Raw genomic sequence first — 25,318 nt, 5'->3', positions numbered from 1 at the left:
CAGGTCTGAAGTAGAACAAGAAAGACTCCAGGGTTACTCCATTCAAGTTCACTGATTCACTAAGTTCAAAGCTACAGTGCCATGGGTAGTCTGCTGTTGTCTTGCAGCTTTTTCCCGGTTAGGGGTCGCCACAGCGGAACTCCGGTCCGCTAATGATTGGTAGTTGATTTTTATGTGCTGAGTTACCAGCCCTGATGCACAACCTTCAACAAAGGTACACCCATTCACGCATGTCTGCACGCAGAAGACGCTCTAGCTGAGAATCGAACTGGACAGCGTCTTACTGTGAGGCGACAATGCTACCGCAGCACCACCACCGCGGGTACAATGCACCTAACAGTATGGTAGGTATTATCAATTCTTGTGATGTTGATGTTTGAGATGCAGCACTGCTTTACAGTGTTATCAGAAGTAGTTTAGTGTTTCCAGAGTCACCGGTGCTTTCTTCTGATGTGACTCCAGAATCAGAAATTGCAACCTGCAGTTTGCAGTCAACTGTGACTGCTGTTATCAAATGAAACCCACCAAAAATGGAAGAAAGGACTAGGAGTCTGGCCCATCATTAGAGGGCGTCACTAACAGATAGTCAAGCAGTTACAGAAAACTGCACACACTGGTCTGGAAGACAGGCAGTGATAAATGTAACACCTAAAGAACAGAGGTTCAGCTAAAGAGCAATGCCTTAGAACTAAAGTTCTGATCCCTTATTTGAAATTTCTGAACCCTTCCATGGTCAGAATTAAAATGGATGTAACACTAAACCATCCCTATTGTCTAGTACACTGAAAAAAATCCCTATCATGCTTTATCAATTTTGGTTTTGAAAGAGTAAAAGGTAAGAGCAGAATCTTTTAAACTTCATACTGAAAGAACCTGTCCAAGGTCATTTAAATATGTAATGGGCCTAACCTATTAATTTGTTTTGGGGAGAAAAACTGAGCAGTAAACAAACTTCTGTAAATGGAATACTATATCTAATAACAGAATCTTTCTAGGAAAGGACCTCCTCCTAAAGTAAACGCTGCTTGGTCAGGCTGTACAGCAGGAAAAGGCAGCAAATGTGTACCCTAAAGTGCACCCTTGCTCAAAAAAAAAAAAAAAAAAAAAAATCCAAGCATTCAAAATAAATCATTCCTCCTACCATTCCATGGAAACCAAAATTTATTTCTCCACAACACACTTACCAAAACCAGTTCCCTTGGCTCAAGAGCATGACAGGGAAAGGAAGGATTCAAACATTTTATGTGGTTTGAAAATTCAAATGTTGAGCAGTTGTCCCTGCTGATGAGGGTTCTTTGGTGACTCTTCTACTGCTGTGCCTGAACAAACAAGGACATACAAACACTTTCTTTGGACTGAATTCTTCCTTCACTTTTAACATTTTTGTTCCTGTAAAGATGACACTGAAATATTCCATATAAAAGAACATTTTGCAGCATATACTGGATATCACTAGGTAGCCTAGAGCTCTGTAATGCAACCCAAAAATCTTACATCAAATATCTACCTTACTGACTTTGTAGGTTTCAGAACAAACATCTATGTTCTGAAGAAGCTGGCCTTTGACATCAAAATCTGGAAATGACTTTTACAATATCCCCTGACGTGGTTCATAATTCTTTGACTAGCTCCCTTCCTCACAATATTCTGACATTTACTTTCCCTTTGCCTCCCTCCTTTTGCTTGTATCTCACTGATAATGTACTGTTTCTGACCACGGCCCCAATTACTTCAGTTCTGGACTGTTTACAAGTCCTCAGCATCTCCATCACTACATTTACATTTACAGTACCACACTTTAAAACCAAAGACAGCAGCCCTCTTCACCTTGCCTTGTACAAGACACAGAAATGCAGTCATTGCCAGATAGGGAATGTTACTATTTACACCTTTCACTCCAAAAGATCTGCACAGAACCAGTTCACAAGGTCATGCTCCATTTTATGAGACTGCATGAGTTAAAACAACCCTATTAACATCACATGATCTATCCACCACTCTAGACTCCCAGTTTATGCACTTCAGGTGAATAACTAACCTCAAGCACTACTGAAAGTCTCTTCTTCTTTGAGCTCACTTTTAAAATTCTGTCCTGACATGCACTGTCACCATCCTACCCAGTTCTCAGACTTACTACAAAATACGTTTCAACATTGTCCTACCCTAAAGAAGTGCAAGGCTTACAAACCACATTCAGGCTATGCTGCCAATTAAGTATGAATGAAAGGAGACTTGATTATCTATTTTAAACTGCAGGTAACAAAGTCAGTCAAGGGTTCCCATGTTTGGCATAAGGAAAATTAAAAGCAGTCAACTATTTAAACAATTAACAGTTGCCTACAAAATCCTGAATCAGCCTACTAACACTCCAATTCTTACCAACCTTATCACCCCCTACAACAACCTTAAGACCCTACGCTCATCTAATAAAATATTAGTACAAATAGTAAAACCTACAATATGGCTGGTGACTCTCTATTCTCCAATACCGTGGGTAAAACCTGGAACTCTCTCCCCAGTGACTTGACCTCCCTTTCCTCACTAACACAATTTAAAAGAAAGCTGAAAACCTACATTAAATCCCATTGGTTATGTCCCTGTGTGTACTCAGACTAACTACACATTCTTTTTTCACAAAGACGCCTGTCTCATTAACTGTATATACTAATTGCCTATTGAAAACCATAAAGATAACAGACCTTATATATTACTAAAATGTCTTCATCAATGCCCCTAAAATGTCAACAGTACCTACCTATAACTAACAAATGTTACAAGTCATATGATTCTGTAAGCAGACATGTTTTGAAGTGAAAATATTTTTTTATATATTTAATGTTCCCACATCTGTAAAATCTATCATGTATAAAATTGCTTAATTTTGTATTGTACCTGTACCTGTTAAATATTGTTATTTTTATATATAAATTTTACTGTGTCTTCGAGGAGCTTTTCTCCCTGGGCCTCTGCTGAAAATGGACATATAACCAGCTGGACTAGCCCAGTCAACAAATGTAAAATAAAATAAAATAAAAAATAAAACTAATTACATTCGCAGGGAACACTTGGTGACCTTCTTACAAAATATACCCTTAGCAGAAAATGTAAAAATTGTAAGGACATTTTTAAAAGATATGGACCACTGGACAGGCAGGAAAAATGCTTCAACTCCTGGAACATATCTCTTCCCCTACTGCTCCACTGTAAAAGAAAACACAGGTGTCTGGATAGACCATTTAAAATTACCTACAATAAAGACTGAGAATACAGATTAGGTTTATGCTAAGCAAAAATATGTCCTTCAGGAAAGTTACCTAAAAGGCTCAGTTCCTGTAAGAAAATGGAGCTTGGAAAAGTATAGTTTTGTACCTACCATTAATGTAGACGTTAGAGTGTTCACACTGCTGCAGTCATCACACTTGGGTTATCCTGCCATCAGGCGGTCCCACAGTCGGCCCAAATTCCAAAGTCTTGGTCTGGCGTCAGTTGCTGTCGCTTCTTCCCTGACATCAGTGCGCCAGGAGTACACAAGATGCATCCGACACCATTTTCTTCAGTTTTTCTTGCCCCAGATGTCAGGTGCCCCCAATAGGTAGGCAATACATATTGCTATATAAAAATATACATATAAAAATAAAAAACAATACCTTCAGTCACAAGCAAATACACCACAGAGGTTGTATAGGATAGAAAGGTATAGATAAGTCCAGCTAGTTCAGAGGGGATGGAGGGAGGGTAACCTGGACTGCAGCAGTGTGAACACTCTAACATCTACATTTATGGTACGTACAAAACTGTACTATGTTAATTGTTTTACACTGCTGCAGTCATCACACTTGGGTTGAATCCCAAAGCTAAGGATGGGTGGTGGAACTAAACAGGGTTTGGAGAGCTAGTAGGCCCTGCAGAACTGCAGTGGCAAAGCCAGATCTGGTTTTAGAGTATAGAGGTAAGTGATAGTGCTTGGTGAAGGTGTGCACTGAACTCCAAGTTGCAGCCTCCAAAATATCCTTGGTTGGTACCCCCTCTGAGGAAGGCTGTTGATGTTGCTGTAGCCCTGGTGGAATGGGGTCTGATGTTACCAGGCACAGATTTCCCATGGTGTGTGTAGCAGAAATGGATACAATGTCCTATCCATTTTGAAATGGTCTATTTTGAGATAGCTTTTCCTGGAGATCCTGCAGCATATGATACAAAGAGCTGGTCAGATTTTCTGAAAGCCTTAGTTTTACCCAAGTAGTAACGTAATTGCCTTTGAATGTCCAAAGAGTGTAGGAGCCTTTCCCCGTTGTTCTGGGGGTTTGGATAAAAGGTGGGCAAATGAATGGTTTGGTTTAGGGCCACACTGGATACCACCTTTGGCATAAAGGAAGGGTTAGTTCGTAAAGAGAGACTGTCTTGATGAAAAATTATGAAAGGCTCCACTGCCATTAGGGCCTGTAGTTCTGAGACTCTTCATGCTGAAGTTTTTGCTAGCAGCAGGGCAGTTTTCCAGGATAGGAACGGTAGATCAGCTGTGAAAGCTGGTTCAAAGGGCGGAAGTGTAATTGTTTCCAAAACAAAGTTGAGATCCCAAGTTGGTGTTGGTGCTCTCCGGGGCGGTCTTATGTTCTTAGCCCCTCTGAGGAACTGTCTTAGTAATGGATGTGATAATATAGGAGGATCCGTGTTGTATTGAGCTGAAATAGCTGAGGCGTGGATCTTAACAGATGAGAAGGAAAGCCCTTTGTGCAACATCTCAGTTAAATATTGAAGAACCTGAGGAATATTTGGGACAAGGGGATTTTGGCATTTAGCCTGGTTCCAGGTGCAGAATCTTTTCCATTTGTCTGAATAGACTTTCCTGGTGCTGGGCCTCCTGGCCTCCAGAATGACGTCCATCACAGCTTTAGAGAGAAGTGTTGACTGGTTGTTTAGGCAATTTGCCATGCAGCCAGATTTAAAGTCTTGAGCTGGCTGTGTAGAATCTGATCGTTTTGCTGAGTGAGCAGGTGAGGAATTGTAGGTAAAATCCATGGTGGGCCTTGAGCCATGTTCCTTACTATTGGATACCAGTGCTGGCGTGGCCAGTCTGGAGCAATGAGTATCATTTGTGGCCTCTCTAATCTGGCTTTCAGCAGCACCTTTGCCAGAAGAGGCAGTGGAGGAAAGGCATACACTGTCAATGTTTTCCAAATGAATGAGAGGGCGACCACTTTCCAAGCTAGTGTGTGGTATGTCCTTGTGCAGAATATCCGTAGTTGGTAGCTTTGGGGGGAAGCAAACAGATCTATGTCTGGGCTCCCCCATTTTTGAGTTATCATTGCGAATACTTGTGGATCTAGTTTCCACTCGTGAGGATCTGTGATGTTTCTGCTATGATAGTCTGCCAATGTGTTTTTCTTTCCTGGCAGGAATTGTGCTTGTAGTTGAACTTGGTAGGTCAGTGCTGTGTTCCACAAGGTCACTGCTTGTCTGCATAGGGGGTAGGAGTGTGTGCCCCCTTGCTTATGTACCACATCACTGTGGTGTTGTCCATCTTTATTAGGAGTTGTCCTGGATGTAGGAGGTCCTTGAAAGCTGTTAGGGCATTTTGTACAGCTAGCATCTCTTTTTGATTGATATGTAGATGCCTTTGGTTTGCAGACCATTTGCCCTGAATACACTGTCCTGCCATGTGTGCTCCCCAGGCATAATCCGATGCATCTGTTATAGTTTGCCTGGCTGTAGGTAAGGTAAAAGGCCCTTGTTGAGGTGACATGCCTGAGCCCACCATAGAAACTCTTGTTGAAGGCAGGGAATGAGTGGAATTATTGTTTCCAAGCTGTGGCTGTGTTGGGTCCATACGCTTTTTCAGATACCACTGTAATTTCCTCATATGCAGTTTTGCAAATGGTATTAGTAGTATGCAAGATGCCATGAATCCCAAGCCCTGCAGAATTTTTCTTGCAGGAAGTTGGGTCTTTGTTGCCATCATTTGGAAGTATTGAGTCAGTTGTCCTTGCTTGTCTGGCGTGAGATAAGCCATCTGGGCCATTGTATTTAAGCTGGCACCCAGGAATATTATGTCTTGTGAGGGCACTAGTTTTGACTTCTTTTCATTTACTGTGTACCCTAGGCAACTTAGTAGGTTTTTGACAAACGCCAGATGCTTTAAAAGAATGTCCTTGCTTTTTGCTTGAATAAGGCAGTCGTCCAGGTATGGATATATTTGAATCCCTCTGAGTATGCAATTACTGGTGCCAGGCATTTTGTGAAGACCCTGGGTGCAGCAGATAAGCCAAACGGCAGTGCAGAGAATTGGTAATGGGTTGAACCTGCAATAAATCAGAGGCATCTTCTGCAATTCTATCTGATAGGGACATGCAGGTATGCCTCCTTGAGGTCCAACGTTACTAGCCAAGCCTTCTTGCCCAGCATGGGAAGAAGTTGCTGTAGTGTTAGCATATTGAATTTGGGTACTTCCAGGTATGTGTTTAGAATTGAGAGGTCCAGAATGGCTCTCCAGGCTTTGTCTTTTCGGGGAACTAGAAACAGTCTTGAGTAAAATCCTTGTCCTTGCTCCTGTGTAGGAACCTGTTGAATGGCTCTCATGTCCATGAGAGCTGAAATTTGCTTTTGAGCCTCTGCCCATTGATTTGGTGGCAGGTTTGGCATTCCTTTTATCCTTGGCAAAGTGTGAAAGTGGAATCTGTATCCTTGAGATACAATATTTAGGGCCCATTTGTCTTTTGTGTTGATGTGCCAATTGTCTGCAAAAAGTGCTAGTTTTCCTCCCAAGGGAGCTGCCAAGAGGGTTTTGCTTGGTAGTCTGAGGGGTAAGTCATTGTGTTTGTCTTCTGGTAGTTTGAGACCTGTCTTCTCCTCCTTTTTGGGTTGTGGCACTCCATTGTCGAGGTGGGTAACAGCCTTGTCGCTGGCCTCTGCCTCTTGGGCGTCTGTATCTGCCCCTCTGTGGTCTGGCAGAAGCTGGAAAGGACCAGTTTTTGGTTGGCCAATTTCTGCTGAAACGAGGGGGATGAACCTGTAAAAAATCCTTGACCGTCTGCATAGATTTTGCCTTATCCTCCATTTTCTTTAAAACTTCTTCTGCTTTTACACCAAATAAAACATCCTTCTGTAAAGGTGCATCCAATAACTTTGCTTTAACATGATCAGGTAAAGTTTGTTCTTTTAACCAAGCATGACTACGTATGACAGACCCTGTCACTGCTGCTCTACAAGAAGCTTCCAATGAATCAAATCCACATTGCAAAGTATGTTTTCCCACTTGTTCAGCTGAATGCAACAAATCTTGCATTTCCTTGTAATTTAGCTGGTCTGTATGTGCGAGCATTTTTTGTTTTAATTGAGACATCAGATATTGTTGATATTTCAGCATGTGAAACTGACAATTTAAGGCCCTCATAGCTAGAGTAGCTGAGGTATATACTTTCTTTCCCCATCTGTCTAGTGCTTTAGAATCCCTTTCAGAGGGCACAGGATTTTTAGCAATAAAGGCCTTAACCCCTTTGGGACCCTGGGAAATGGTTTCTGGGTCAGCAACAGGGCTTTTATACAGGAATTTGTGAGAGTCAGGGACTCTGTAGTATCTGTCTGGTTTGGCTGGTGCTGGAGGTAGTGAATCTGGGTTAAAGCTAGATTGTGGATGATGTTTATTCAGAATGTCTAACACAGGTGGAATAGCAAGTGGTCTATGCTGGGGTAGTAAAAGGAACTCTCGGAGCCTTTTCTTAGAATCAGAGTAATCCTGGCCTTCCCAGTGGAAATGTTCCCTCATAGTATGTAAGGTTTCCCCAAAAGAGTAGTCTTCTGGGGGAGATGCAGAAGGGATAGACTTCAGCATCAGAATCTTCATAAGGGGGAAAGGAATATTCCTGTTCCTCAGAAGAGTCTGAGGAAACTGAAACCTGGTCAGAGGAAGCGTAGTCCTCCTCCTGCCTTGGCCTTTTATCAGGAGGGGGATGGGAACCCCTGATTAGGGTAATTAAGTTTTCAGCCATCTTAAGCATCTGTTTCTTAGGCATGGGGCCTTGTACTGGAGACTGCTGTACAGTCTTCTTTGTTTTTAAAGGAGTTTTCAGTTTTGCATAGGATTTAATAGTGAGTGTAGTCGGTCTGAAGACACCTTCTGCAACTGAAGGCGTTTCAACTGCACCGGAATCTCCTTCAGGTATTGAGTCGGAAGGGCCTAAAGGTAAAGGTTGTGGAGGCCTAGCAATCTCCGCTTGTGAATCGGATGTCGCCTGGGGTTCTAAATCAGGGGTTGTCAGGGGCTGCGTAGGCGCCTCACTGAAAACCAGAGAACCAGCGACTGGCCTAGCAGCGGCCTCGGAGTCTGGTTTGGATTTCGGCTGCCTGTCCTTATCTATGCATTTTTTATGCATTCTGGTCATCGGTTGGTCGACGGCATGGTATAATTAAATTTCCTACCAAAATAATGTCGGGCGAAATCAAACCAACGTTTAATAGTTTGTTTATTAAATCTAGCACAAAACTGACAACCTGTGATGTCGTGGTCTGGGCCTAGGCAAGGAATACAATAAGAATGATAGTCCTTATGACGTATTTGCTTCCCACAAGAAATGCAATTGCTAACTTTTTCTGACATCGGACTAAGGCAAGAAAAGGTTCCCCAACAGGGTACTTAGCTTTATGAAGACTTCAGTCTGAAATTCGATTTGAAAATCTCAGGAGTCGGCCGACCGGCACTTGCTAACTTCTTCTGCTTCGGGCACTGCCCGGCAAGAAAGTCTGAAGAAAATGGCATCAGATGCATCTTATATACCCCTGGCGCACTGATGTCTGGGAAGAAGTGACAGCAACAGACTCCGGACCAAGACTTTGGAACTCGGGCCGACTGCGGGACCGCCTGACGGCAGGATAACCCAACTGTGATGACTGCAGCAGTGTAACATGATGAACATCAACTGTACAATGTCAAAGCCATTAAAAATGGACAGGTGTAAATTTCCCCAACATGAAATTTAGTGCAATGGAGGAGTACAATCTTAACAACAAGGAGCAGAGTAGTTTACTACTACTAAATGTTCCTAATCAGTGTCAGTGCTATCAAGAACTCTCCTTCACCCTTGTGAAATGTATTTATGACAAACCGTGACTGAACATCTCAAACCTGAATCACACACAGCTCTTTCAAGTAACTCAGCACTCTTATTAGGAAATATGAACTGGGAAAGGAAATGGTTTTGAACCTATATAACAAATCTCTCTCATTTCACAGAAAAGTTTTTGTTTCAAAAACGTCTGCACCATTTTTAACAACCATATATGACAAATGTACAAGCCCTGGAGAATAGTTGTCAGTCCAAGAACCCTGCATGTACAGCAAGGACACTTTGCATTTGTGAAGAGACTCATAAGGGTAAAATGGAAGTTTCATTACTGGACAAACATTTACTAGAAAGATATGCAAAACAAAGTCTTGGCCATGATGGGAAAATCAAAATGAGATGTTCTGCTTTTAACTGAAACATTCAAACGACTCTCTGGAACACAGCAAAGGGGGGCAGGGAACAGGAGACTATACAGCCAGTTCCACATAAACACACACTCCTTGTGTATTGCAGCTGACTGAAGTGGGGTGCAACATTCCTGGCAGTGGGCATTCCTCGATGGTACAACTACAGCAATATGAATTTCAGCACTAAAGTTTACTCTGCTTAGGACATCTGGCATGACCTTCACCCAGACTTGGAGATGTATTGCCACGGGAAACACTTCATTAAAGACAAGAGCAGCACACCGTTGCTCTGTAGAAGGCAGGACCTGGCCCTCCCTGCTTGGTGACATGTTATAAAAGAAAAGTACAGTTTTGTACCTACCATAAATGTAGATGTTCGAGGATTCCATTGCTGCAGTCCTTACTAGTGGGTATAGTCCGCATCCAGTCGGCCCGAATACCAGAGTATAAGGCTGACGTCGGTCAGGGCGCATTAGTCTGACGTCAGTACGTCAGGGTACTAATGCGCATGACCGGCGTCATATCCTCAGTCTTTTCTTGCCCCAGATGTCAGAAGACCCTAAAAAGACAAGGCCCAAAAGACCTGCACCAAAACATGTACAAAAATATAAGCATGTAAACTCACCTACACAACCACCCCTAAACACAGAGGGGAAGGAGGGAGGGTAAATTGGACTGCAGCAATGGAATCCTCGAACATCTACATTTATGGTAGGTACAAAACTGTACTATGTTCTTCGTCTTCCATTGCTGCAGTCCTTACTAGTGGGTAGAATCCCAAAGCAGAGGTAAGGGAGGCTGGCAAATCATAAAGAAGGAGGAGCTGACAACATGCCTTGCAAAACAGCTGTGGCAAAACCAGCCCTAGACTTAGAGTAGATAGGAAGGTGATAATGCTTAGAGAATGTATGCACTGAACTCCAAGTAGCTGCTTCCAAAATATCCTTAGTTGCCACCCCCCTTAGAAATGCTGTTGAAGTGGCAGTAGCCCTAGTGGAATGAGGCCTAATCCCAGCTGGAATCTCCTTGCCATGATGGGAATAACAAAATGCAATGCAAAAGCCAATCCACCTAGAAATAGTTTGTTTTGACACAGGCTTGCCCTGTGAACTCAAAGCAAAAGAAACAAACAACTGCTGAGACTGCCTAAAATCCTTAGTCCTGCTTAAATAATAACGCAATTGCCTGTGTACATCTAAAGTGTGCAAAATCATTTCCCCTTTATTTTGGGGGTCTGCATAAAACGTAGGCAAATGAATAGTTTGGTTTAAAGCCACATTAGAAACCACCTTAGGCATAAAGGAAGGATTAGTGCGTAATGATACCCTATCCTTATGGAAAATCAAAATGGCTCTACTGCCATAAGGGCCTGCAACTCAGACACCCTTCTTGCAGAAGTAATAGCCAACAGAAAAGCAGTCTTCCATGACAAGTATTTCAATTCAGCAGTAGCCGCAGGCTCAAAAGGTTGTAGAGTAAGTTTTTCCAACACAAAATTGAGATCCCAAGCAGGAGTAGGAGCTCACGTGGGGCCTTATATTTTGCCCCTCGAAGAAACTGCTTGAACAAAGGATGCGAAAACAATGGTGGGTCACAATCATAGTGAGACGAAATTGCTGCAGCATGAATCTTAATAGAAGAGAAGGACAAACCTTTGTCCAATAACTCAGTAAGGTATTGAAGAGCCGCACTCAAATTAGGCTCAGAAACCTGCAAATTCTTCGCTGTACTCCAAAATAAAAATCTCTTCCATTTTTCTGCGTACACTTTCCTTGTACTAGGTCTTCTAGCTTCCATAATCACATTTAAAACTTGTTGAGGAAGTTGAGACCTGCTGTGCTTCAATACAGAATATGCCAGGCTGTTAGATGAAGAGAGTGAAGCTTGACATTGAGCAGATGACCATCCTGCTGAGATAACAGATGAGGAATCAGAGGCAAAGGCCATGGAGGCTTCCTTACCAGACTCCGGAGGAGTGGGTACCAGTGTTGCCGAGGCCAATCTGGAGCTATCAAAATCATCCTTGGCCTGTCTTGCCTGACCTTTAATAGTACCTTTGGAAGAAGAGGTAGAGGAGGAAAGGCATACACATGAAGGTTCTTCCAACTGAAAGACAGAGCATCCACTTTCCAAGCTGTGTGATGAAACCCCTTTGTGCAATACTGTGGCAGCTGGTGGTTTAGTGGAGAAGCGAACAGATCTATGTCTGGAGTTCCCCAAGACACTGTCAATTTCTGAAATACATGAAGATCCAGTTTCCACTCGTGGGGATCCATGATTTGTCTGCTTAACACATCTGCTAAGGAGTTCTGTGCTCCTGGCAGAAACCTTGCCTGAAGAGTTAGTTGCAAGCTTAGCGCAGTCTCCCATAAAATCATTGCTTGCCTGCATAGAGGATAAGAATGTGTTCCCCCTTGCTTGTTGATGTACCACATGACAGTTGTGTTGTCTGTTAGAATCAACACCTGCCCTGGAAGAAGTAACTCCTTGAAAGCCATTAATGCAAAATGGACTGCTAACATCTCCTTCATGTTGATATGTAGATGCAGTAGTCTGGCAGGCCACTTGTCTTGTATCCACTTTCCATTTAGATGAGCTCCCCAAGCAATGTCCGAGGCATCTGTCGTTAAAATCTGACTCGCCTCTGGCCGGGTCACAGAGAGTCCCTTGTTTAGGTGACATTCCTGAGCCCACCACAAAAATTCTTTTTGAAGGCAAGGTATTATTTGAATGACAGTGTCCAAATCCTGGCAGTGCTGTGTCCATACATTTTTGAGATACCATTGTAGCTTCCTCATATGCAGTTTGGCATTGGGAAGCACCAGAATACAAGATGCCATGAACCCTAATGCCTGAAGGACTGTCTTTGCAGTCAGCACGGACTGATGAGATAATTGATGGAAGTAAAGTGATAGATTCTGTTGTTTGTCCGGGGTTAAAAAGGCCATCTGGGCTGCTGTATTCAGTCTCACACCCAGAAAGCACATGTCTTGAGAGGGTACTAGACTGGACTTTATTTCGTTCACAGAATACCCTAGGCATCTTAGCACTGCTATAACATGTTCCAGATGCTGTACAAGGTCTTCCTTTTCCTGAGCCAGAAGCAGGCAGTCGTCCAAGTAAGGATAGATTTGAATTCCTTGAAGCCGGAAGTAAGCAATCACTGGAGCCAGAACCTTTGTGAATATTCTGGGCGCAGTAGATAAGCCAAAGGGCAATGCAGAGAACTGATAATGAGAATTTCCAGCTCGAAACCGCAGATACTTCCTGCAACTTAGCCTTATAGGCACATGAAGGTAAGCTTCCTTGAGATCTACAGTTACCATCCAGTGATCTTTGCCCAGCAGAGGTAAAAGCTGTTGTAACGTCAACATCTTGAACTTGGGAATGTCCAGATAAGTGTTGAGGAGAGATAAATCCAAAATTGGTCTCCACGTGTTCCCTTTCTTTGGTACTAGGAACAGGCGAGAATAAAATCCTAGGCCCCTTTCTGATACAGGGACTGGCTGAATGGCCCCTATCTGGAGCAATTGAGAAACTTGCTTGTGAGCCTCTTTTCTTTGTGGAGGAGGAACGTCTGGCATGCCTTTGAAAGGGGGCATTGTATGGAAATAAAATCTGTAACCGTGGTGAATGACATCCAACACCCATTTGTCTTGAGTAATTAAATCCCAATTTTCTTTGAAAAGAGACAGTCTTCCTCCCAAAGGAGCTGCCAGACGAGAATCTACTGGCAGCGGAAAAGACAGGTCATTGGGTCTGTTTACGAAAGGACTGACCCCTGCCCTCACCAGAAGTCTGAGCAGGGGAACTCCCTGTTCTAGGCCTAAAAGAACCTTGAGCCCTGCCCCTACCACGTCTAGACCTACCCCTAGACTGGGAATCATAAGCAGGATATGTCCACCCCTTAGCAGGCCAATTTCTACTAAACTTCGGTGGCTGCACCTGCAAAAAATCTTTAACAGTTTGCATAGACTTAGCTTTGTCCTCCATTTCCTTCAAAACTGCTTCCACAGGCGATCCAAACAACACATCAGACTGTAAAGGAGCATCCAAAATCCTTGTCTGAACATGCTCAGCTAAATTCTGATCCTTCAACCAGGCATGCCTGCGAAGAACAGAACTAGTAGCGGCCACCCTCGAGGAGGCCTGTACAGCATCAAAACCACATTGCAAAGAATGCTTACCCACTTGTTCAGACACATGAACCAAATCCAGCAACTCTTTACACTCAATACCTCCTGCCAAAGCATCCACCTTAGATTTTAATTGTGAAAGGAGGTAATTCTGATATTTTAGCATGTGAAACTGACAATTCAATGCCCTCATGGCTAGAGTGGAAGAAGTATACACTTTCTTTCCCCACCTATCCAAAGCCCTTGCCTCTTTATCAGTGGGAACAGGATTTTTAACCAAAGAAGCTTTAACACCTTTAGGGCCTTGAGAAATAGTTTCTGGGTCCGCCCTGGGACTCTTAAACAAATACTTATGAGCTTCGGGCACCCTATAATACCTATCAGGCTTAACAGGAGCAGGGGGCAAAGAGTCAGGGTTCAGGGAAGCCTCTGCAAAAACATCTTCCACTACATTCAACACAGGAGGAATAGCCAAGGGCCTATGCTGGGGTAAAAACAAGAATTCCCTAAGCCTTTTCCTGGAATCAGAGTAATCCTGGCCTTCCCATTTAAAGTGCTCCCTCATGGAATGCAGAGTTTCTGAAAATGAGAAATCCTCAGGAGGAGTAGCTGTAGGAGTGGAATCATCTACATCAGAATCAGAATAAGTAGGAAACTCCTGCAAGTCTTCCGCAGAAGACCCTGAAGCCTCTGAACACTGTTCAAAACTATCAAAGTCTGGTTCCACCCTAGGCCTCTTATCAGGCGGGGGCATAGAACCTCTAATCATAGTAATCAAATCTTCTGCCATTTTAAGCATATGTTTCTTAGGGACAGAACCTGAAATGCTAGGAGAAGCCCCCACTGAAGCTAAACTAGGCCTACCTCTCAAAGAAGTTTTGGCAACAGAAGGAGAGGCTCTAACTACCTTGGGAAGAGAGGGAAGAACAGTCACCTGAGAAGCCCCCTCAGCCTGGCCTACCTCCTGAGAGGGCACATCCTGTTAACAGTAAAGTTTCTGCCTGGGACTCTATGGAAACTCCTGGCAAAACCTCTGGCTCCACTGAGCCACCTAAAGAACCGACGTCCGGGACTGCCGGTTCATCAACCCTAGGCTTCGCTGTTTTGTCCTTGCGTTTCTTGGACGAAGCGGGCGGAGCATCCGGCGGCATTTTATAATTGCAACGCTTCCCAAACACTAACCTGGCACAGTCTAACCTCCTTTTAATAGTGCGTTTGTTAAACCTAGCACAAGAGCGGCAACCAACAACGTCGTGCTCAGGCCCTAAACAAGGTATACACAAGGTATGGTAATCCCTATGAGGTATCTGTTTCCCACAAGAAATACAGTTATTCACTTTTTCTGACATCCGGTAAAATGCTGAGGCAAGAAAAAACAAAAATGTTCCCCAACGGGGTACTTAGCCAACTCTGTTTCGGTCTGAAACTCCGGTTTCGGAAAGATTTCAGAACGCCAACCTGCACTCGCAAAACTGCTTCTGCATCGGACCACGCGGCAAAAAAGACTGAGGATATGACGCCGGTCATGCGCATTAGTACCCTGACGTACTGACGTCAGACTAATGCGCCCTGACCGACGTCAGCCTTATACTCTGGTATTCGGGCCGACTGGATGCGGACTATACCCACTAGTAAGGACTGCAGCAATGGAAGACGAAGAACATCATGCTGTCTATACAAAGACCTGCCTTGAGGAGATATCAAACTAGATTCCAGAGGTCAATGAAAGCTGCTAGCAATCTAAAACCATGAATCTGTATGGCCTTTCAAGACTGAAACCACATCCTTCAACTCACTTCACAATCTGCTTTCTAGTGAAGTTTGATATCATCTGATGATAAAATATCTACTGCAGATTAAACCTGAAAAGGTACATAGTTTTCTATTCAGATACTGAATGAAGCCAAATCAAGGAAAAATGTTCTATCTTGCAAACGAGTGACATATTACATATCAAAGAGGTCTGCAACTCTGTCTTACAAAGATGATTCTACATTATAAGCCAAAGAAAAGTGCAACAGCCACAACACAAACAGTATCGTGTACTACCACACCAAAGAGAAATGCACATATGACAGGTACACAGACTGCTCTTCCTTTCCTAGCAGTCTCCAAAGAAACTGTTAAAGACCACTTAAAAATAAGTATCTCCTCCACCTGTGAATTTCCAGTGTTTAATATGAAATGTGAAATATATTGCAAATGCAGGTTAAAAGAAAAAAATAAAATGAGGAAGTAACCTGGATATTAAACACCTTGCATGCAAAAACATATGCAAGGTAATTAAATACTATTACAATGCACTGGCAGCCGTAAAAGTATGCATGGATATTTTTCATAGATTAACATTTGTATAATGTGTGCAGAACACTCAAAAGCTAGCTGCAAACAAAGACTAAGTATGGTTGTTGCATATGATTACTACTGGTATCAGTTCATCTGCCCAAGGCATTTATAGAAAATTACATCAGTACATAACTATACTTACGTTTACGCGCTTCCTGTCTGATTTCATTTAAAACTTCTGTTTCCATCTCTGGAATGTTACAAAGCTCTTGCCAGGTTCCCTTAATGCCTCGTTTCTCTGCCAAAGCAGTTAATTTCTTCTGATTGGGCACCACAAAACTAATCACGTAAGACTGATGGCTGAAAAGAAAAGCAAGAGAGACTAACATTTGCTCAAATCAAGAATACTATTACTGTAACAGGCCTTTACAATGCTTAAAAGAAAATAAAGTCAAAGTTAAATCAATACACTGCACAGACGTCTGCAGGAAGCCACTGTGTGTGTTCATGACTGCACAGGGATATTTTGCTAATAATCTGAAGAACGAGGCCAGACTTCATCAGGTTAAAACAGCAGTACTGCTAACTCATGTTGGCTGGTCCCAAAGTTTGTGTGTCACAGAAAACCAAGTAGTGGGCTACACAGCAATGTTACCTGTGTGACTGCCCATTAGTTAAATCATATTAAAAAGTTAGATTCAAGTATGGCTGCTTTGGAAGGTGGTTAAAAACAACAATGGACTGCAAGCCTGTTGCAACATTCCCCGAACACAGACCACTAACTTGGCGGGACTAACCCTGCCAACAAAACATAAATCAAATAAAAAATTCCCTAAGTGCTACATGTAAACTATACCAGTCAGAGGAATAGGGGTGCAGCAACAATCAACAAAAATAACTGCCTCATCTGGAAGATGTGGAGTATATGGACTGCACAGGAATACTCATTCCTTCAAATATGTAGTTGATCAGTAGCAACTTGTATATCTGAGGAACTGGCAGGGAGGGGTGGGTGTGCCCATGGGGGGGGGGGGTTGTCCAGGCATTCCCTGTGGGAAGACATGGTCCATAGAAAGGAGGAGTCCACACACAATGGACAAATGGGTAGGGGGGAGATGGCGGTAGGTCATTATAACTCCCAACAGCAGCAAAGATGACATATTCCAGGATGCCTGTAACTCATGACTACATGGTATTACTGTGATTTGGATTCCTTTTTTTTGTGTTGTTTTACCCTGTAACTAACGATCCTCATTGGCTCAAACTTACCTAGGTGTTAAAACATCTTGCATGAAAAAAAAACCAAGGTAATTACATACTAATATAATTCGGTCCAGTATATTCTTATCAACAGGAAGCTACAAAACAGTATGCACAGATAATTTTCATTGACTAACATTTACATAATGAGTAGAGAGCACTCAAAGCTAGCTGCAAATAAGACACAGCATGATTGTTAAATACAGCAAAAAAGTTATGTACTCAACATTAACATTCCATCTATGTTGTAGATTTTCATTCTTCCTCAACTGATGGTGACACTGATCCGTCTCTGCCACCTCTACCAGATTTTTGGATCCTAACTCTTGGGCTCCTCCATTTACCCATAATGCCCTGCCGACTTGACATACTTCAGAGTCTGGTGCAGTTACAGAAAAAGGAACAAAACCTTAAAGGATAGAATAAGAAAAAGAGCTGGAGCTCAAACAAATAACAGCAATTCCCAAAGAGAACTCATAGGTCTTTCCAGGAGCAAGGGAAAGGGGTAGGTGGATGGGAAGTTGATGAAGAATGAAAATGGACAACGGATGGAATGTTACAGTAACTACAAAACTTTATCTGGTGGTGTCATTTTCTTTTATTTCTCAACTGATGGGGCAGAGTACCAAGCTAGTTGAACCTTGGGTGGCCCTCATGGAAGGATATTCCGGAGTACTGCAGCACCAAAAACATCTCTGTTCCTGGAAACCAAATCCAGTTTGTAATCAGCAACAACAGTATTGGCATCAGTCCAAGCAGCAGCTGCACAAATGTCATCTATGGAGAACCTTGATCAAAAGACTGAGGAGACTGCCATAGACCTCGTAGAATGAGCTGTAAGGGGCTTAGGCAAGGATAACCTTTTAGTGGAGACAAAGGAGATACAATTGGTTAACCGTTTGGCAAGTGTGACTTTGTTTCTATGGAGATAAAAGTGGAGTTGTCTATGCACATCCAAAAGATGGAGCATGTACTTTCCCTTATTTGAAAGATTTGGAAAGAAACCTGTGAGGTTAATGACCTGATTAATGTTGGCTTTGGAAGCTACCTTAGATAAAAAAAGATGGGTTGGTCCACTAGGATACCCTGTAAAATCAAGTAAGGAGACTTGGAAGATAGAGCCTGGAGTTCAGACACTTGTCTAGCTGATGTGATAGCGACTAGAAAAATGGTTTTCCAAGACAAAAAAATTGGTTACCTATTAGAAAATCAAAGTTACTGAACTTCGAATACCACATGGCCGACACCATATGACTGAAGTTCCATAACTTCGAAAAAATAAATAAATAAATAAATAATCAACGTACCCTGACCAATTAAAGCAGGGAGGCAAGACCCCCTGCACCCCCCCCCCGCTACTTAAATGTACCAGATCTGAGATCGCACTTTAATGAACTACGGTTCGGAAAGGGAAGATTTCCCTTTCCTACACTGTAGCGCTGTTGAGGGTCCAGAATACCAATCTCTTCCATTTGCTTTTGTAAATCTTTCTAGTAGAAGCTTCGAGAGAAGATAACAAAATTTGACAGACTAGGGAAGACAGCCTGGGCTGTCTAGCAAACAATGGAATTAGAGAAACCATGCTGTCATTTTGAGGCCTGTTACATCCAGATGAGTCATCCCTGTCGAGTGAAAGAGGAGGTCTGGATTGGCTATCTAGATTCCGGGACAGATGTAGAAGGTGAGGTTAAAGGAAGGGGAACCAAATCTGACAAGGCCAAAAGGGACCAATGAGGACAACTGTGCTCTTCAACTGGAAGCTTGCCCAATACACTAACCATAGGTGACTCGATAGTGAGGCATACTGATGTCCCACTCACTAGGTTGAATAAGGAGAAGGTTAACAGTCAGCTGCTACCAGGTGCCAGAATTCGACACATAACATATGCACTCAGGTCACTCCACAACAAGTACAAGTATGACTCTCTCACTGTCCATGTGGGTTTGAATGACCTGAGACGCACCTCCTTGGACTACATGAAAAGAGACATGGAGGAGCTCTCAGATTATGTGGCCCAGGCAGGTATGACCCTAGCCCTGAGCAGCATCCTGCCGTCACCCAGAATGATACCGCAGTACAAGCAGAAATTGATGGACTTCAAAAATTGGCTAAGTTTCTGGTGTCATTCTTAGGGCATCCAGTATGTCTGCTTGGGATGAGATGATTGACGGACCTCGATGCTTTGCCAGAGATGGCCTACATCTGTCAACTCTGGGTTTCCGGATACTGGCTAAGGCTCTTGCTACCCCTACAGTGCCTTTTTAGTCAATGTTCCAAAGACCAAATTACCACCGTAACAGCTATAAATAAATAAAATCTGTGGGTCATGCTGCTCAACGCTAGAAGTCTAAATCTCAAGATGCACTTGCTTGTACTCCTCAAAATGGAGAACATCAACATTTGTGCTGTAACGGAGACCTGGTTTAAAGCAGTAGAAAGCACCCCTGTGCTACCAGGCTATAACTCATTCCACAATTTGGCACCGAAGCTCAAAAGGCAGTGGTGTCTCCATATTCATATAGGATATGCACACCTCCAGGCAAGTACCCCAGCATAACGCATCTGAGACACTTCAGCTAAAACTAATATTGGGCAAGACTGATTCAGGTCGTAGCCTGTTATAGGTCCCCAACCATGTCCCAAGACTCTGACTCCATGTTCCTAAGCCCCCTGGAAACTATTGGGGTCCAACCCAACACTCTCATACTAGGTGACTTCAACTACCCCTCCATCAAGTGGGAAAACTACTTATGCGCCAATACACTGGCCCAACGCTTCCTGGAATTAATCAGTTCCAATGCCCTGGACCAGCTCATTCTCACCCCCACTAGAGGAAGCAACATCCTTGACCTGGTTATTATTAACATGGGCAACCATTGCTCTACACCAATAGTCAATTCCTCCCTGAATTAGATCCAACCACAAACTAATCACCATGGAAATCCACATCTCACCCACATCCCCCGCAAAGGTAACCACCATGAAAAACTTCTCCAAAGCTGACTTTGGGCTCCTAAAAACAGAGGTGGCTAACTTCATGGCACCCATGTTTATGGAAAACAGATGCATGACTGCCAAATCATACACCAATGCACTGTACGAACACGTACATAAATGCATGGAACTAGCCATACCAAACACAACCAAGATACTCTCCTCCATAAAAAGGAAGCCAATCTGGTGGTCCCCTGTTATTAATAAACTTTACAACAGAAGGAAGAAACTGTTGCAGAAAAAGGTGAAGTCCCAAGACTGGAAAAACTCCCTTATTAGCCTCAACAAAAAGTTGACATCCCTCATCAAAACCTCCAAAGCCAGCAATGAAGGCAGAATTGCAGCAGACACGAAAAACAACCACAGAGCCTTATATAGTTATATCAAGAATATCCACTGCAATACCCAGGTTTGCTCTGAGTTACTGCACAATGGTACCTCCTATATTGAGCCAACAGATATTGCCAACAGATTCAGTGTCAACTTTACCCCCCCCCACAAAGGACCAATCACAATACTGGAGGAATGCCAGGCACCCAGTATTACTGCAGCACAGGTTAAAGCTGCATTGTCCAATACCAAGAATACAACTTCCATGGGAACCGGCAATATCCCTGGATGTGTTCTACATGAACTACAAAGTGAACTGGCACCACATCTGTGTGCCCTGTTCAATCACAGCCTCACCTCAGGCTTTGTCCCTACTGAATGGTGCACTGCTGCAGTTATCCCTCTCCATAAAGGGGGAGCAACTACAGACCCTGGGAATTAGCCTGATGGAGTCTGATATGCAAGACTATGGAGCGCATCATCACGGACCTAATTAACAAGGACATAATGAATCTCCAAACTCTAGATCCCACGTAATTTGGTTTTATGAAAGATAGATCATGCCTGCTCAACCTGGTTGACTTCTTTGAGTCAGTCACCAGAGCTGTGGATGAGGGCAAGGCAGTTCATACAGCCTACCTCGATCTGGCCAAGGCCTTTGATACCATTCCCCACTCAGGGTTTATTGACAAACTCACCAAACTAGGCATCGACCCCTATATCAATAGGTGGGTTGCAAATTGGCTCACAGACAGAACCCACAGTGTGAAAGTAGTGGACTCCAAGTCAGATTGCCAACCAGTCATGAGTGGAGTCCCACAGGGACCAGTCTTGGGTTCTCTCCTGTTTGAAGTCCAGGACAACATGGAGGGACTTTGGCTGACCAAGTTCACAGACTACTACAAGCTGGGAGCCATTATTAACTCCCCAGGTGATGTAGACATCCTACAGGAAGGCCTCATTGAGACCAATGACCATTGTCAAAGCCATGGCCTTAAGTTTAATGCCAACAAAATGTGTCATCATCCTCTTTGGGAAAAACTCAGTTCCCACTAATTACCACTTCGATACAAGCCCAGTGAACACTGAAGGCATTATAAGCGATTTGGAGACACAGGTTGACAGCAACCTCTTCAACCACCACATTGCCACTGTGGTCAGAAAGTCCTATGTGGCACATCTCATTACCAAGGATTTTACAATCAGCAATAAAGACGTAATCATCTCTCTCTACTCTTTCCTCATTAGGCCAATCATCAAGTATAATACCCCATTTGGCATGTACCTCAGCAGACATATGAAACAGCTGGAAAGGCCACAAAAGTACATCATGAAGAGGATCCTAGGCCTTAAACACATGTCCTACATGGACAGACTCAAAAACCTCCAGTTATTCTCCGTCTCATATCGTCTACTAAGATGTGACCTCTGCTCGACTTAAAGCCATGTCTGACCCTGCTCTGTTAGAAATACTACATCTAAAGAAATCCAAATCCCTCCCCACTGGATGCTCCAGAGACCTCTACCTCATTATCACAATCAACAACATATGCTTATCCTGTTGTTTTATCAGTTTAATAAACTGCATTTTTGAGCCCTGGTGGTCCTACCCTGTTCTTTTATCTAATCAACAACATGCTAGGTTCATAACCTAGAGACTGCCCATGCTCTGGAACAGACTTCCCATACATCTCAAGCAGAACACTGTCTCTCTTCAAGAGAAATATTGATGAGTGGATGGGAAATAGAAAGTTCACCAAGGCATCACTCCAGCGGCTCTACTTGACAGAGGCACTGGGAACTAACGTAGGGTGGCACAATGCCAGGGCACTTCTATGGACTAGGTTTGTAAAGGCTCCAGGGCTATTAGCCTAGTACACACTTATGAAACTATGAATGCTTTCTGTGGAAATCTGGGTACGAGAGGTAACAGTGGGTAAGTCTAAAGGAAACCAAAGGGCCAATCGAGAACAAGAGCATCTCTCTAACTCCACCGTTGGAGGGATCAGGGCAAAGAATGTGCTGAACTTGCTGCTGACGGGAGATGTTAACAGGTCACAACATGGCTAGCCCCATCAACGGAAAATTCTCTCCATTACTATGACATTGAGAGACCACTCATGAGGCATCAGAATGGACCTGCTTATTTGGTCCACAATCACGCTGGCTCTCCACAGGATGTGCGTTGCTATTAGAAAGTGACTGGAAGAGATCGCCCAATGCCACACTCACTGCTTCTCAGCAAATTGGATAAGACTTGGTTTCCTGCTGTTTGTTGATGTACCAGACCATGGGCATGCTGTCCGTCTGAACAGCAACTGTCCCAAAAGGGAGAACGTCTTGAAATGGCTGCAATGCAAGGAAAAAGTACAGTTGTGTACCTACCATAAATGTAGATGTTCGAGTGTATTCACTGTTGCAGTCATTACACTTGGGTTATCCTGCTGGCAGGCGACCCGCAGTCGGCCCGAGTTCCAAAGTCTTGGTCCAGCGTCAGTTGCTGTCGCCTCTTCCCTGATGTCAGTGCGCCCCCAACTGCTGCAACTGACACCATTTTCTTCAGTTTTTCTAACCCCAGATGTCAGGTGCCCCCAGATAGGAAGGCTGGAAAGATAAAATTATGCCAAAAAAAACATGCATATATTACTATAAACATTTCCTTCATCTACAAGCAAATACACCACAAAGGTAGTATAGAGATGAGAAGTACAGAAAAGTCCCAGCAATGAAGAAGGGGGATGGTGGGTGGGTAACCTGGACTGCAACAGTGAATACACTCTAACATCTACATTTATGGTAGGTACACAACTGTACTATGTTCATCGTATTTCACTGTTGCAGTCATTACACTTGGGTAGAATCCCAAAGCTGAGGTTGGGTGGCTGGGTCTAAAGTGGATTTGGAGAGGCTAACAAACCCTGCAGAACTGCAATGGCAAAGCCTGCTCTGGATTTAGAGTAGAGAGGTAAGTGGTAGTGCTTGGTGAAAGTGTGCACTGAGCTCCAGGTTGCAGCATCTAAAATGTCTTTGGTTGGTACCTCTCTGAGGAAAGCTGCTGAAGTGGCTGCTGCTCTGGTAGAATGAGGCCTAATGCCCTTAGGCATCGATATGCCATGTTGTGCATAACAGAAGTGGATGCAGTGTCCTATCCATTTCGAGATTGTCTGCTTTGTAATAGGCTTCCCTTGTGATCCTGCAGCATATGCTTCAAACAGTTGCTCAGTTTTTCTGAAAGCTTTTGTTTTGTCCAAGTAGTAACGTAGCTGTCTGTGAATATCCAAAGCATGCAGAAGTCTCTCCCCTTTATTCTGGGGATTTGGGTAAAAAATAGGTAAATGAATGGTTTGGTTTAAGGCCACATTGGAGACCACTTTTGGCATGAATGTTGGGTTTGTCCCAAGAGAAAAGGTTCCACAGCCACTAATGCCTGTAACTCTGAGACTCTTTCTTGCTGAAGTTATTGCTAGGAGCAGAGCAGTTTTCCATGACAAGAATTTTAGGTCAGCTGTGCTGGCTGGTTCAAATGGAGGCAGTGTGAGTTTTTCTACAACAAAATTGAGGTCCCAAGTAGGTACTTGTGCTGTCCTTGGGGGACTTATATTTTTTGCCTCTCTAAGGTACTGTCGTAGTAGAGGATGTGAAAAAAAAAAATGGAGGTTCCGTATTGTAATGAGCTGAAATGGCAGAGGCATGGATTTTAATAGATGATAAAGATAAGCCTTTGTCCAGCATCTCAGTTAGGTATTGTAAAATCTGAGGTATATTAGGGACAAGTGGTTCGAGGCCTTGTGCCTGGTTCCAAGCACAGAATCTCTTCCATTTTTCTGCAAAAGATTTCCTAGTGCTGGGCCTCCTGGCTTCGAAAATGACATCCATAACAGCTTTAGAGAGAGGTGCAATCTTAGTGGCTACATTATCTGCCATGCTGCCAGGTTCAAGGTTCTGAGTTGACTGTGTAGAATCTGATTGTTTTGTTGTGTCAGAAGATGAGGAATTTGAGGTAGAAGCCAAGCTGGGCCTTGAGACAAATTCTTTAGGACTGGGTACCAATGCTGGCATGGCCAGTCTGGTGCAATCAGGATCATTTTTGGCCTTTCTTGTCTGACTTTTATTAGCACCTTGGTGAGAAGAGACATCGGAGGGAAGGCGTAGACTTGTCAGACCTTGCCAGCTGAATGATAGAGCATCCACTTTCCATGCTTGAGAGTGATAAGTTCTTGTGCAAAATTTCTGTATTTGGTAATTGTGACGGAGAGGCAAAAAGATCCATGTCTGGGTGTCCCCATTTCCTCGTTATCATGCTGAAGACCTGTGGATTCAGCTTCCATTCATGAGGAGCCATGAGATTTCTGCTTAGTTCGTCTGCCAGTGTATTTTTTGTTGCTGGCAGGAATTGTGCCTGCAGATGTACTTGATAGGTCAATGCTGTGTTCCACAAAGTCATGGCTTGTCTGCATAGGGGGTAGGAATGTGTGCCCCCTTGCTTATGTACCACATAACTGTGGTGGTGTCCGTCTTTATTAATAGTTGCCCTGGATGTATTAGATCCTTGAAAGCTGTCAGGTCATTCTGTACAGCTAGCATCTCTTTTTGATTGATGTGAAGATGCATTTGTTCCTTGGGCCACGTGCCTTGAATACATTTTCCTGCCATATGTTCCCCCCAGGCATAATCCGATGCATCTGTTGTTATTGTCTGCCTGTTTGTGGGCAAGGTGAAAGGCAGACCCTTGTTGTGGTGACAGGCCTGGTCCACCATCGAAACTCCTGTTGTAGGCAGGGAATTAAAGTTGTGATGGTCTCTAGGCTGTGACAATGCTGAGTCCAAACACTTTTTAGACACCACTGT

The 25,318-nt window shown here is 43.5% G+C and overlaps 1 protein-coding gene across 1 annotated transcript in view; it reads right to left on the bottom strand.

Annotated features, from left to right (window-relative positions):
- Nucleotides 1-25,318, bottom strand: part of ACSL4 (acyl-CoA synthetase long chain family member 4) — a 469,611-nt gene that overhangs the window by 54,832 nt on the left and 389,461 nt on the right. Inside the window, exon 11 of the mRNA XM_044057282.1 lies at nt 16,088-16,245. Within this exon, the coding sequence (XP_043913217.1) occupies nt 16,088-16,245 (158 nt within the window). The remainder of the gene's footprint in view (nt 1-16,087; nt 16,246-25,318) is intronic.

The sequence above is a fragment of the Protopterus annectens genome, chromosome 15.part0, assembly GCF_019279795.1.
Source record: "Protopterus annectens isolate FY-2018-M chromosome 15.part0, PAN1.0, whole genome shotgun sequence".
In the NCBI taxonomy this organism is placed as follows: Eukaryota; Metazoa; Chordata; order Ceratodontiformes; family Protopteridae; genus Protopterus; species Protopterus annectens.
Note: the sequence above shows the minus strand (reverse complement) of the source record. Positions and strands in the feature narration are given on the sequence as shown.